The sequence below is a fragment of the Strongylocentrotus purpuratus genome, unplaced genomic scaffold (assembly GCF_000002235.5).
Source record: "Strongylocentrotus purpuratus isolate Spur 01 unplaced genomic scaffold, Spur_5.0 spur5_scaffold_7, whole genome shotgun sequence".
Classification (NCBI taxonomy): Eukaryota; Metazoa; Echinodermata; class Echinoidea; order Camarodonta; family Strongylocentrotidae; genus Strongylocentrotus; species Strongylocentrotus purpuratus.
Window position 1 is genome coordinate 7,899,699 of NW_022145613.1, and position 12,462 is coordinate 7,912,160.

A 12,462-nucleotide genomic window follows, 5' to 3' on the forward strand; every position below is an offset into this window, starting at 1 on the left:
CACAAGCACATTGACTTAGTTTTGAACCCGGGACCTACAAATTATGAGACCACTGCTCTACCACTGAGCAATTGCATTTCCTCATGTGTTAAAGACCAAATAGGCTAACAAACCAAAAGCCTGAAACAGACAGATACCAGAGCTTGAAATCTGACGTTTTTATATTTTTTATATGACATCCCTATTCAACCCATTTCAATAGACTCGAGCCCAAGTTACCCTGGCTCAATTTTCAATGTTTACCCGAATATGGGGCAACGTGGTCAGAGAAAAGAAAAAACTTACCACGAGCTGTAGCTTGAGAGCTTTGATGATAATCCTGCTGTGTGCTCGCGGTGTATCGGATACCGTGGGAGTGGGCGGGGTTACCTCTGGGTTCAGTTTCACTGGTGGACCAGGCTGGATGTCAAACCCAATCTTAATGGGTTCAAGAAAAAACACAGTTACAAATACGAGCAGAGGTATTGAGGACGGGAAACATCTTATGTGATCTCTACAATCTATTGGATTGTAGACCGAGGCCAGTTAATATGAAAGCCATACAAAACACACATAACTATGCTGGAATTGAGGATTGATAACATCTTGCACAATGTCTTGAAATTGTGTGTATTACAGACTGTATCCATTTGTCATAACAACCTTAATCACTATTATTACTGGGAAGGGGGTGGGGGAGTTTGACTCCCACTGTACGAAATCTATGACTGCCGCATGACCGCCATGAGGAATTCGGTTGGTGTAGGACATTCCCAGTGAAACAAGGTAGTACCCTAGTACCTTTGTAGGGTTACCTTCTATTACCACCCCCCCCCCCCTCCCCTCCCCATCCCAACTATTTTCCTACTCACCGGTTCAGAGTAGAGCATCTTTTGATTTAGGGAAGCTTGAAAGATGATCCAATGCATGCGGGCCTCTTGGGGTAGCTTGTGTTTTCTACAACGTAAAAACAATAATTGATGGAGGTATTATATTATCTATCTAGAGCTCTTTAGTTTTTGGTTATTGTTTAGGAAAAAGATGTGTACTTCTCATTACCTTCACATCATTTATCACATCTTTTTTTGTTAATTAAGGAGATAATTCATAGATAACTTTTAATCAAGTCTTTCACTAAAATTTACAGTCAAATTGTGGTCCAAAATGTTTTAATATATAGTGATATAGAGATAATAATTGATGAAACGTGATTTGTAGATGATACAAAGGTACATACTACAAAATTTGATGTGAATGATTCAAATTTGTTCTGACATGACTGGATGGTCAAGAGGCAAGAGTCTGTTTCAGTCAACTACACAGTAACACTAATTTGATTGGCTGAAATTCTAAAAGCGTATTTTGTAATAATGTAATGGTTTGTCCTTTGCCTCAGGATTTAACAAACCCAATCTTACTTTGCAAGCTTGACAACATGTTTTCATATCCACTAGGCACGGCTTGACACCAACAGGCAGCTTTAACACAAAATTAAGATCAGTCCAGACCAATTTTTTTTCAAATTAAGAAATAGCTCATCAAAACGGACCCTAAAATCTCAATCCAGACCACCTACCAAATAGGTAATGTGAAGGCCTGCCCTAGGTAAGCAAGAATATGAGTTTGTAGAAGTAATCTTTAGAGATTTCGTTTTTTGTTTCTCACCTGCAGTAGAAATGTCCTTCCCTATCCTCCTCACTTGGCTTGTCCATGTCTATAATTTGTGCCCTCGTTGGTGGCGGTCCCAAGTGTTGATCGTTGGTAGCAGACTCCCACAACCTCATGGAGATCTTGTGAGGGATGTTGGTCATGGTGCTTTCATCAGCAGCAATTACAGAGATGTCAAAATCTGGGAGATCAAGTTTTTATTTGTTACAGTTAAAAAATGTTGAGGCAACTAGTTGAGTAAAACACAAATTACAACCTGCTATTTCTGTACAACAAATAAGTTCATCATTATGATTGCTACCCTTGCCATCTTGATGTTCTCACTCTTTGTTCAACCCTTTTATTAGTGTCATTATCATGCACCCTTAATATCATGATCGTTATCATCATAATCAAATTCTTCATCATCTCCAATAACATCAGCTTCGTTGCATATTCAACTAAATGGTATTGCACTCTTGAGGGCATTATTATGATTCTTCGTTTGTACAATTTCATCACGCATGCACCTGGAATAAAGAAACAATACACATGGTAATTTCTGGTATAATTTCGTTTATTTGAGTTCTCTCCAACTGGTCAAACAAAAAATTTGGCAACGAGGATGGCAACCTCAAACATATCTGCACCTTCTGCATTTTTTGTAACGCCAGGAGAACCTCCAGTGAGCTGCCAGTGAGCTTGTCGAGGTGGATTTCGGTTTTAAAACCTACCTGGTACTGGTAGCCAGTGAGTTTGACAGGGACAGCGTCCGTGACGACCGCCGCTAGGCAATATTAGTCCAATGGCATTGCCTGGGTACGGAAGGGCAGAGGAATATGCATAGTATCTAATGACCTGTACACACACGAGCTCGCATTACAAGCACTCAAAGACTACTTTGGTCCAAAGACAGGTGTTCTCCCGAAGTGATTTAACTTCAGACAATTAATGCTCACATGGACAAGGAGAGCTTGTAACACAGTATGTTGCAATACTATAGAGTATTGTCGTTGACTGTAGAAAAGAGAGAAGTTGGTGAGAGACCAGCTTTTCGAGAAAAAATAAAAAGTCCACCACAGGTTGGGTAATTGCTGGTGGACGATGATACTCTTAAATTAGAAAAAGCAGTCAAATAACAGTCCAGATTGAGATTGCCATGTAAGATACCAGATGTCTAGATTGATAACAACCAGCGAGTATTGGTGTTGGCAGAGCAAAACCTGTACAGCGGGTGTCAATAAAATACACAATCCAAGACAGCAACAAACACGCAAGAAATTGTGTTCAGAATTGTGTGCCACCTTTTCGCGGAACGCCCTGCCTAGGATAAGAAATGTAACATGTACGAACCTTCAACCCCTACATGATGGAGACAGCAGTGAAGTCAGTTTCCCTTTTTATCAAGGACTGAGCAGACTTCCGTTGTCAGTACAACCGGGAGGAAGTTTTACACGAACTTAAACACATCCGAGTCTGATGGAATCATTGGGCATGGACCATCAAGCGCTGAAAAAACCTGTTAGCTCATCTTGATCATGCCCTCGACCCTTACGCATATATCGTTGGTCGGACCGCCTTCACCAGTACTTTGATGTCGAGTACAATTCCGGTCCGCGTAACTCGGTTGTAGACATGTTGAGTCGCTCATCCACCACAGCGTGCGAAAGCAATCGCGATCACAAGAAGTGAAGCGATAGTGATTACACAGAGCCAATCGACAGCGATTGTATCGTGACGCATGGCACTGAAGAGTTCGTTACGGGCAGTAATCGCAAACGCGATTGCAAATTTGGTGACGTAAGACGACATGGATGCAGAATCCAACGAGGATGCTGTCTTGAAAAAGGTCAGCCATTAGCTGAAAACGACATGGCCTCGAGAAATTTCGGATGATCAAATAATTGGTTCCGTACTTTCAAGTCATTCACAAAACGCTCCAACCTGGAGTGTTGCAAGTAGCGCACGAAGGGCATCCCGGCGTTGTTCGCACGAAGCTGAACTGTCGTGAAACAGTGATTTCCAGAAACAAACACAACAGGTAACGTTCCGCAATTCGTGTCCGATCAGTTTGAGAAATTCCTCGCAGGATACGGCATCCATTACAACCTGACATCGTTACAACCTCCAAGCAAATGGTGGGGTTGAGCGGCTAAATTGCGTGATCAAGCAAAGTCTGAAAGCAATTCTAGCGGAAGGAAGGACGTTTGACGAAGCTGATTGTATGGAATATTCGTACATTCGCTCTAACTGACACGCGCTCACAGGGAAGACACCAACAGAACTCATGATCAAGCACAATCTTCAATTGGGGTTGAATGTTCTCAAACCTCCTATACAGTGCCAGCATGAAAGCGAGAGCGTCAGGAATCGCAAAAATGCCAAGAAAAAGCAAAAGTGTATACGGTTCAATGCCGTCGCGCTCATCAACCGCAATTCAAGGTTGGTTATTTGGTTCGCGTCACGCGTCATTTCAGGAAGCACAATCTCGCTACGTCATCTCAACCAATTCGTCCTGGAAGACCGCACCGTCGTCCTCAGAATCTTAACGATTATCAGTAAAACATTATTTTTTGTGAAACAGAAACTCCGAATAATGTTTATTCTCAGATTTGTTTAAATCTGAAGTTAAAGAACCAAATATGAACACTTTGTCTTGTTTTATTTTTTTCACATCTGTCTCTTCGTTGTAGTCCGTTGAGTCGTGCTGACTCTTTGATTATCGTCATCGTTATCCCAGCATCATTGTCATCTTCATCGTCATCGACATCATCACTAATTCGTCTATTGACTGTTTCATCCCCATCATCCCGACATAGTCGTCGTCATCACATCACCGTCATCATGGTCCTCATCATCGACGTCATCACCGTCTTCAACGCCGCCATTGACTTCAACATTGTCTGCGTCATCAACATCACCATCACCGTCTCCATTGTCAGCATCATTATTCCTGACCTCGCCGTGGATGCTGATTTGGTGTGAACGCTTTGCTGAATTATTTGATGATCCTTTTTGTTGCTTTTATATGATTGTATATTTGTGTATTCATTTGATCGTGACAGTGATTAACCGCGAGGTGAGTTTCTTGTTCTCTTGTGACGCTTTAATCATGTTTATTATTTATCGCTTTTTGTAATATACTGGAGATTGATTGTTCCCGTTTGATCCAGTAATCACTGCTATTTATGTGTTGATTATTGACGTATAGGAAAGCTGTCCGCTCCCCTTGACATTTGTATGTTGTGTGTATTTTTTGTTTGCCCAAATGATTATTTAAACCCTGATTATTGGTTTTGATTACCCATATTAAATCGCTGATATTTAATTGTACAACCTTATTGTGTGAAAGTGTGGTTTTTCTCGGGAGATCGTAAAGTTAAAAGGTGAAACGCCCTTGGGGGGGGTTCAATACTTTCATCCCCACTACCACAGACAATGTCAGAGTTTAATGTAGTTACACCACCACTGTCACAAACACCATCTTCATCGTGTCGTTGACATCATGCTTCACCCCCTTTATATTACTAACCTGGAAAATGATCCCCAGCAATGTAGACACTCCCCTCTTTGTAGTCCAACTGAAGTTTTTGTGCCTTATTGGGATCTGGCTTGAGTTGGACAGCGAGACCAGAACTCATTAGGGATGACCTTTCCATGGACATCTTTGCATGTAGCATGTACTTCCCACTGTCAGGAAACAAGATAATTGAGAAAGATGAGATGTTTGTTTCTAAAATTATCTGATATCTGTCGTACAAAGAATCTGCGTGATTGATCCATTGACTTTGTGCATCAGGTGATCATATACAATTCCCATCAGGTCTAACATTTGGTGTCTTGGTAAAGTGCATACTGTATTGTGTCGTTATAAATTTGCGTGTATCTACGATTTAAGGCACCAGCATGTGATGATGCCATCATTACGTGTTTGATATGCATGCAAATTGATCACTTCTTCATCATTGTTTGCGGTACAGTGAGATGCAGATGATCATCAGTAGATAAATAGATATCGGCTTCTGTCAAAGATGTTGGCTCAGTCAGTAGATCGTCCGACTCACAACATGGAGGTCGTGGGTTCGAACCCGACCGCGTCATACCAAAAGACGGGAGTTGCTGCTACCTTGTTTGGCGTTCACCAATAAGGGATAGAGCAACGTCGATCTGGCGCCGCTCACTGGCTGCCGGGCTCGCGCTCAATTGGGCAAAAAGAATTTTTATTTTTCGGTTTCACTTAATAAAATTTGGAATGGACTTTAAAAGATTATTATTATTATTATAAATCACATACATGTATATACTGCCTTTATTCGAAATTCTTGTTAAACTATGGTACCTTTAGTGATGTGGAGGCGATCATTTTCCTTCAGGGTTATGCCCCTCATGAAATTAGCCAAAGGTCATGTCACGTCCTCTCGTGGAAGTATATATTGTAAAATGGCTGAGCTTTGGACAAAAAAAGTAGCCCGGTGGTATAGTCACTGATGGCATAGCAGTAGATTATGAAAGGGCAAATTCCTCTTGTTTTTAAAGATTTATTTCTGACTCATTTTTCATTCACACATGGTCATGCAAACAATCTCAAACACTAGCAGTTACAGTACACACATTTGTTAAGCTTCCTTAAGAAGCAGAATTGTGTTTTGCTTTTTGAGTGGTCTGCAAACATTGTGTATAACTCTTTTTTTTTAGCACAACTGCCATCAGGGTTAATCATCAAATAATGACACTTCACATTGCTGAAATGTACCACCCTACTTCATAGATAACATAAATCTACTCACTAGGGACCGGATAAGGTAAGTTTCCCGAAAGTCACTTGACCACCTTCGAATGGCATTGCTGTCAGTGACGCGGTTGACAATACCTGCATGCAGAAAAATTTGATGACGAGACTTGTTACAATCATGAAAAGAAAAAACAAACACAAAATAATGTAACGGAGTTGAATCACCGTAGCGGGCGCATGTCAGTGAGTTAATTGGGGGTTGGGGCCGGTAATACCTAAGTCACATTTGCTCTACGGCTAAATACGGCAGCCACACGCCCCCGAAATCGAGAGATATCTGCAGCGGCCGCAGATATTCTGCAGTGGCCTCAGGGTCACCTTAGGGCGTATCCCTATCTCCACGGGCCGAACGGGTCGCCGTGGGATTATAACGCGGAGTTATAACTTTTTTTCATTTCAAGGTTCGCCGTAGCAATTAGACACGCCGTAGCCATGCCGTAAAGCGATTCCACAGTGACCATACGTCGGGCGTACGATGGCCTTGCGTTTGCAATGCGGCTGCCTTGGTATTTGTATTTAAATTTTTACTTCCCCGTGATTGTATAAAATATTGGATTTTTATGTAATAGCTTTTTTATCCAGACCCCATGTAAGAACAGGCGTATTTTGTTAATAGGCCTGAAATGGGCTATCCGCCGTATATTTATTTTAATGTATGTAGTAGTATGGTGGGGTACTGCGTACCCCATGCGTCCCCTATATGGGACTGGGCCTTTACAGCAACAAGATTAGGAACCACTGATTCATTGAAAATTTCACATTCTTCTTTAAAAATGTGAGAAGACATTTAATAAAATGGTGAAATACAACATTTACCTTTAATGCCTTGTCATACTGCAGTGAGATAGGTGTGGTGACATCGGAGATAGGATTGCCAGATTTATCACAAACTTGAAAGCCCAATGGATTGTTGATCTTGGCGCCGTCATATGCTATCAGTGTCTTGAAAGGGAAGATGAACAAATATATATATTTGATACTTTATGGATTCTTTGTCATCATTGTTATCTTTCTCAGCATTCTCAATGACCTCAGACTACATGATCACCATGACAAACATTATTAACGTAATCATCTACTCCGCCACCACCATCTAACAATCATTCGTCTCTGCATCCACTACAATCACCGCGTACAAATATCTACATCCCTTCCATTGTCCAAAACATATTTCTTAGCGCCTTCAACTCCCCGTACAAACAATTACTCATACCCAAGTTCCAAGGCAGCAGCCAAACCTTCCCCTACCAGGTGATCTGACAGACATTGTTCCAGGCTTTATTTCATCAAAGATGTATGGTAAGAGTTACAATTTGGTTTTAGGTAAGGTTTAGGTTTAGGCTTAGGTATAGTGCTTAGTCCAGGGATGACGTTAGAAATTAGGTAAGTGTAGGATATGGCCTACTGAGCAGTTGTCACCAGAGGCGTGGTGCTCCGACATATTCTCTAGTGACAATTGCTTCTGGACTTATTTCATCAAAGATTTAGGGTTAGGGTTTAGGTTGATTTTTTGTTATTGCACAACATTGACACAAAGCAATTGTGGCTGGAGCAAGTGTCGTAATACTGACTGGAGCATGTGTTATCTAACCCCTAGCCACCATACCTCCTCTGGCATCCAGCCCATCACAAGCAGCTGCGCCGGTTGGCCAGGAAGCACCTCTAAACTGATGAGATCTGTGAAGTCGTTGTATTTCACCAAGACCGGCCTGTCCCCTACTATTGAACCGTCAAACTTGATATCCCCAAGACTGAAGCCCACATTAGGTAGAAGGGTTTTCTGCAGGACTTTGGTGTCTAGATCTTCTGCCTTCACACTGAGGTTGCTCAGGGAATCATGAGGGAGCTGTAGAAGGAACATGAGATTCTTAGTGATATGATATTGCTGCATGTCGATTTAGAACTGTTGATTGTCATCGAAGGCATTATCTCAATTTTGAAAATAACTTTTGAAAGAAAAAAAAAAGCTATCCGGCAAAATAAATTATGGGGCACATAATTTTGATGAGTAAAGTGACGATGCTACAGAATTTCTTTGAAAAAAGGTACCTTTGACTTTGGAGCCGGGCATAGCATCCATGTTTCAAGTGGCTCTACAGCTTATGTATAATGCAATATGGTACAAACTTTATGAATTGAACATGTTCTTAGGACTTATTCGTCTTTATTCTCTTACCTTCTTTATAATGTTCCCATGTTCATCAGTGACATGGACGACAATATCACCATCCAAGATCTCTCCAAGCTTCACCTTTACACTTTTTTTGCTTTGACACTTGATGTGCTTGGCCTCGCCAGGGATTGGCCTGAAAAAATAACAATTGTAAGGATTTCAAACATTTATGGTTGTTTGTTTTACCTGACTGCTTGGAAAGCATTTGCATGATTGTAAGGAAGCAAACAGGGGACCGACGGTCTTCTCCGATTGACTCGGTTTCGAGGATTTATGCCCTACCAAAGGGTACTAGGCACTAAGCGCAAATATAACAGTTGTTAAGATTTTAAACATTCATTTTTGGTTTGTTTGACCCGACTACTAAGAGCACGTACATGCTTGAAGGTAAGCAACCAGTGGAACAACGAATTTAAGTCTTCTCAGAGGGAGTTGGTAATTGAAGACTATCTCGAGAACGGGACGGACGGACAACCCCCAAAACACAATGACTCTGACTACTTCGTTGCGGAGGCATAAAAAGGGCACTAGAGAATCGACTTGGCTTCGAACCCTAGACTTCCTGGTTTCTTGGTCAATGTTCTTCCGTTGACTCATCATGCGTCCTTGCTAACCATTAAAAACCCACCAACAATGTTCCCGGATATTATACAAACTTGTTTTGATTGTATTGTTAATTTAGTTAGGTGGAGTTTTATTCACTTAGGATGTGTTAAAAAAAATACAGGGTAGTTATAGCAGTGGCTTTAGGTCTTTTGTTGTTGATTGCCCACATAAATATTCTATAAGCAGCTGAAATAATAGTATTTTGTTAATGTAGGTCATCACTTAAAGCTTTTGTAATACAGAGTGCAATCCTGATTGTCATATCTTCACGTCGTTGAAGTAAATGCATCTGTTTTACTCAATACTCACTTGATGTTGAAGGAAAACTCCAGGCCCGATCCATCTGTGAGTCTCAGCTGACAGAACTTGATATCTCCCACCGATTTTGGGACCTTGATAGGGGGCAAGTTCCCCTCCATGACGGTGGAGGTGTCGAAGGTGCGTAACCAGGTGAACTTGAATTTGCTTGCCTGTTCCTTGGTGATCTTCATCTGGTTTTCACCCTCGTCATACAGAGTAAAACCTAACAGACAAAGAATAAAATGTACTTTTTAATTTTATTCTTTTTAAAATTGTATAACCTTTCCAAAAGGAGTATAACAATAACAAAGAATACATACAAAAGAGGACAACTAAAATATAAGATAACAAAGAAAAGAATCCATAAACTGCTGGTGGATTACCCAAACTAATCAAGTTTCTGCAGAAGGCTCTCATTAGATAACGGTATAGCCTTGAATCAACATGTGGTAAACTACCTTTTTTAAATCCACCACAGCAAGTCTCACATTTCTGATGGGGATACTTTACAAGTCTCATACACAGATACGTGAGTATGCTTTAATAGAGGCGTTAGTTACACAGATACCCTTTTTTCCACCTCCCATTTGCCACTTTTAAACACATAACGTCACATTATCTAATTAGTATACTTGATGATTATCTGTGTTAAAGTGTTCAATAGTCGAGGACGAGTTTGTAAACATATCTTTTTAATGCATCCATCAACTCGATGTACAATAGCGGATCAGTAACGTATTATCTTAATTTAGCTTTGAGAACTACAACATAGGATTGGGTAATCGGTCGAACTAGGAAAATCTGCGTTTCCCTGTCGGTATACTGTCTTCATTTGGCAATTCCTGATTTTTGAATAAATTGGGATTGAAGGGAAATCCAACACAAATAGACTACTCTTAAAGAAAGCAGAAAATCAGAGAAGCAAACTGATGAAAGTTTCAATTTAATCCGATTAGATTAGAAAAATTATGATTTTTGAAAGTTGCAATTAGCACTTCAAATTTGCTGAAGCAGTAATGTCAATGGGATGTTATGTGCCGGACTAGTTCTTTCCCATCTGTTCCAACACACCAAATTACTAAAATTTAATTTTTTCAAAAGTGCATTGCTCAAGAGGTCTATTCTTTTAAGAGGACCTATACTAATATGCTATACAATATATTTTGAGTAGTGCCCCATGGGTACGAGAAAAACGGAAATTAATGATATTTGTATACACGGCAAATGGGAGAGTAAATCCACGTCCTACGTCACAATCAACTGACCGAACTACCAATTTGAGATTCGCATAGACTTATTCATAACTTCATTATTATTGGTCCAATTAATTTCAAAATGTTGTCATTCTTTTTCTGTCATTTTTCTGCGTACATACATGTACAAATCGACTTATTACAAGGGTTTAATTGCCCTTTAAAGGCATCGTTTAACAAACTTGAGTCTGCGATGCATGGCCCTACGTGTTATCAGTGTCTGTCGGATACGTTTTATATTGAAGCCCTAAACGAATTGCGCTTCAAAATGATCATAAAGTGCCTCAAAAAAGTAAAAATCTTTGAATGACCAGTTTTACCATACCCATTTCCTTAATAGGCTGTAGTGGCATAAAAACCGTTAGGAAAACGAAAAATGAAATTTCGATTTCCAATCATATTTATCTTGATGATCAGACAGGCGATCGGCTTGTAAAAGTCTTGAGGTTCCTGTCTGACCTAAAGGATTATAATTATCGTTGCAGCATGAGCTAAATCCAGGATTTTGTTTCAAAATCTGAGACAAAGTTACCCAATCCCTTTAATCAACACAAACGAAATCTTCTTTGTAAATCGTATCTTTGGAAACAATATCATTACAATTTGTTCAGATATAATGTTTAAATATTATCAGCTCTATATCAATCGTTTTAACAGCGTTTCTAATTGATAATATAATCTATATAATATATCCCTTGAAATATAACTGTTCTCTACTCACGCATGTGTGATGTATTCTGTCCGGCCGTCCACTCAATGTCTTCTTGGGGTTTTATCTCGACTGGGTCATCTTTACAGAAGAATACCTTGATCTTACAGGCGCTGGAGCTGGGTTTGACGGTAATGACTTTCTCTACAGAGCTGACTCCTTTCATGTGCTAAGGGAAGATCAAATCAGAGATGACCATTTCCACGTGTCAAGAGACTTTGTCAGAGATTGGAAGTGGTCCAGATTTGCGATAGGTTCATGCCGCTAACTAAATGAATCAAAACACCATTTGTTGTTGGTGTTGCAATATATTGACGTTCAGTCTGCCCTTATCAACAATTTGCAAAAAAAAAATCGCAAGAGTTTCTGACTTTATGTTGAAATGTGCATTGTAAATGTTTCATCCATATTGAAATTGACTACGGTAGTACAGTTTGGCTCTTTTTTCGATTAAGCAAAAACTCTGTTCATATATGTTTTGATATGCATTAATAAGAGGTAAAATGGCTCAGATAACAGGGCAGGATAACTACGATTCTAACAAAATATAGGTGAACAACACTCTTCAACAAACATACATTTTAAATGACCTGCAAGTAGTCCTTCAAATGTGAGGTACAGCTATATGTCCACTGAAACTCCTTAAAAGGATAACTTGCTTTTTCATCAATCAATTATTTTAATCAATCTCAATATTTTTAATAATCACTATCTTATAACACATGTTAGGAGGAATGAATCCATTCATGGACAGGAATTCTTAACTGTAATGCATTGGAGAATAATGAGGTTGAAATCATTTTGAAAAAAGTTGTTGCATTCAAAGTATCGGTTATGAAGTTTCCAACTTACCGGTAGTTCAATTTTGGCAGTGATCTCGTGAGATTTCTTGGAGATGTTCTTGATGAAGATAGGGTTTCCAGTAAGAGTAACCTTTCCTGAGTTACTGCAGTCTGCTCTGTATGAAGGCAACCCATCCGCACCATGAAACTAATGAAATAAG

General features: G+C 39.9%; 1 protein-coding gene across 1 annotated transcript in view; it reads right to left on the reverse strand.

Moving 5' to 3' along the window:
- The window catches only part of LOC100890804 (structural maintenance of chromosomes flexible hinge domain-containing protein 1), an 82,163-nt gene that overhangs the window by 17,804 nt on the left and 51,897 nt on the right, over positions 1–12,462 (reverse strand). The window contains exons 22-32 of the mRNA XM_003727686.3: positions 12,312–12,449; positions 11,472–11,628; positions 9,507–9,720; positions 8,595–8,724; positions 8,025–8,264; positions 7,235–7,360; positions 6,414–6,496; positions 5,159–5,316; positions 1,645–1,828; positions 852–936; positions 286–417 (exon numbers count right to left, since the gene is read on the reverse strand). Coding sequence (XP_003727734.2) covers positions 286–417; positions 852–936; positions 1,645–1,828; positions 5,159–5,316; positions 6,414–6,496; positions 7,235–7,360; positions 8,025–8,264; positions 8,595–8,724; positions 9,507–9,720; positions 11,472–11,628; positions 12,312–12,449 — 1,647 coding nt within the window. The remainder of the gene's footprint in view (positions 1–285; positions 418–851; positions 937–1,644; positions 1,829–5,158; positions 5,317–6,413; positions 6,497–7,234; positions 7,361–8,024; positions 8,265–8,594; positions 8,725–9,506; positions 9,721–11,471; positions 11,629–12,311; positions 12,450–12,462) is intronic.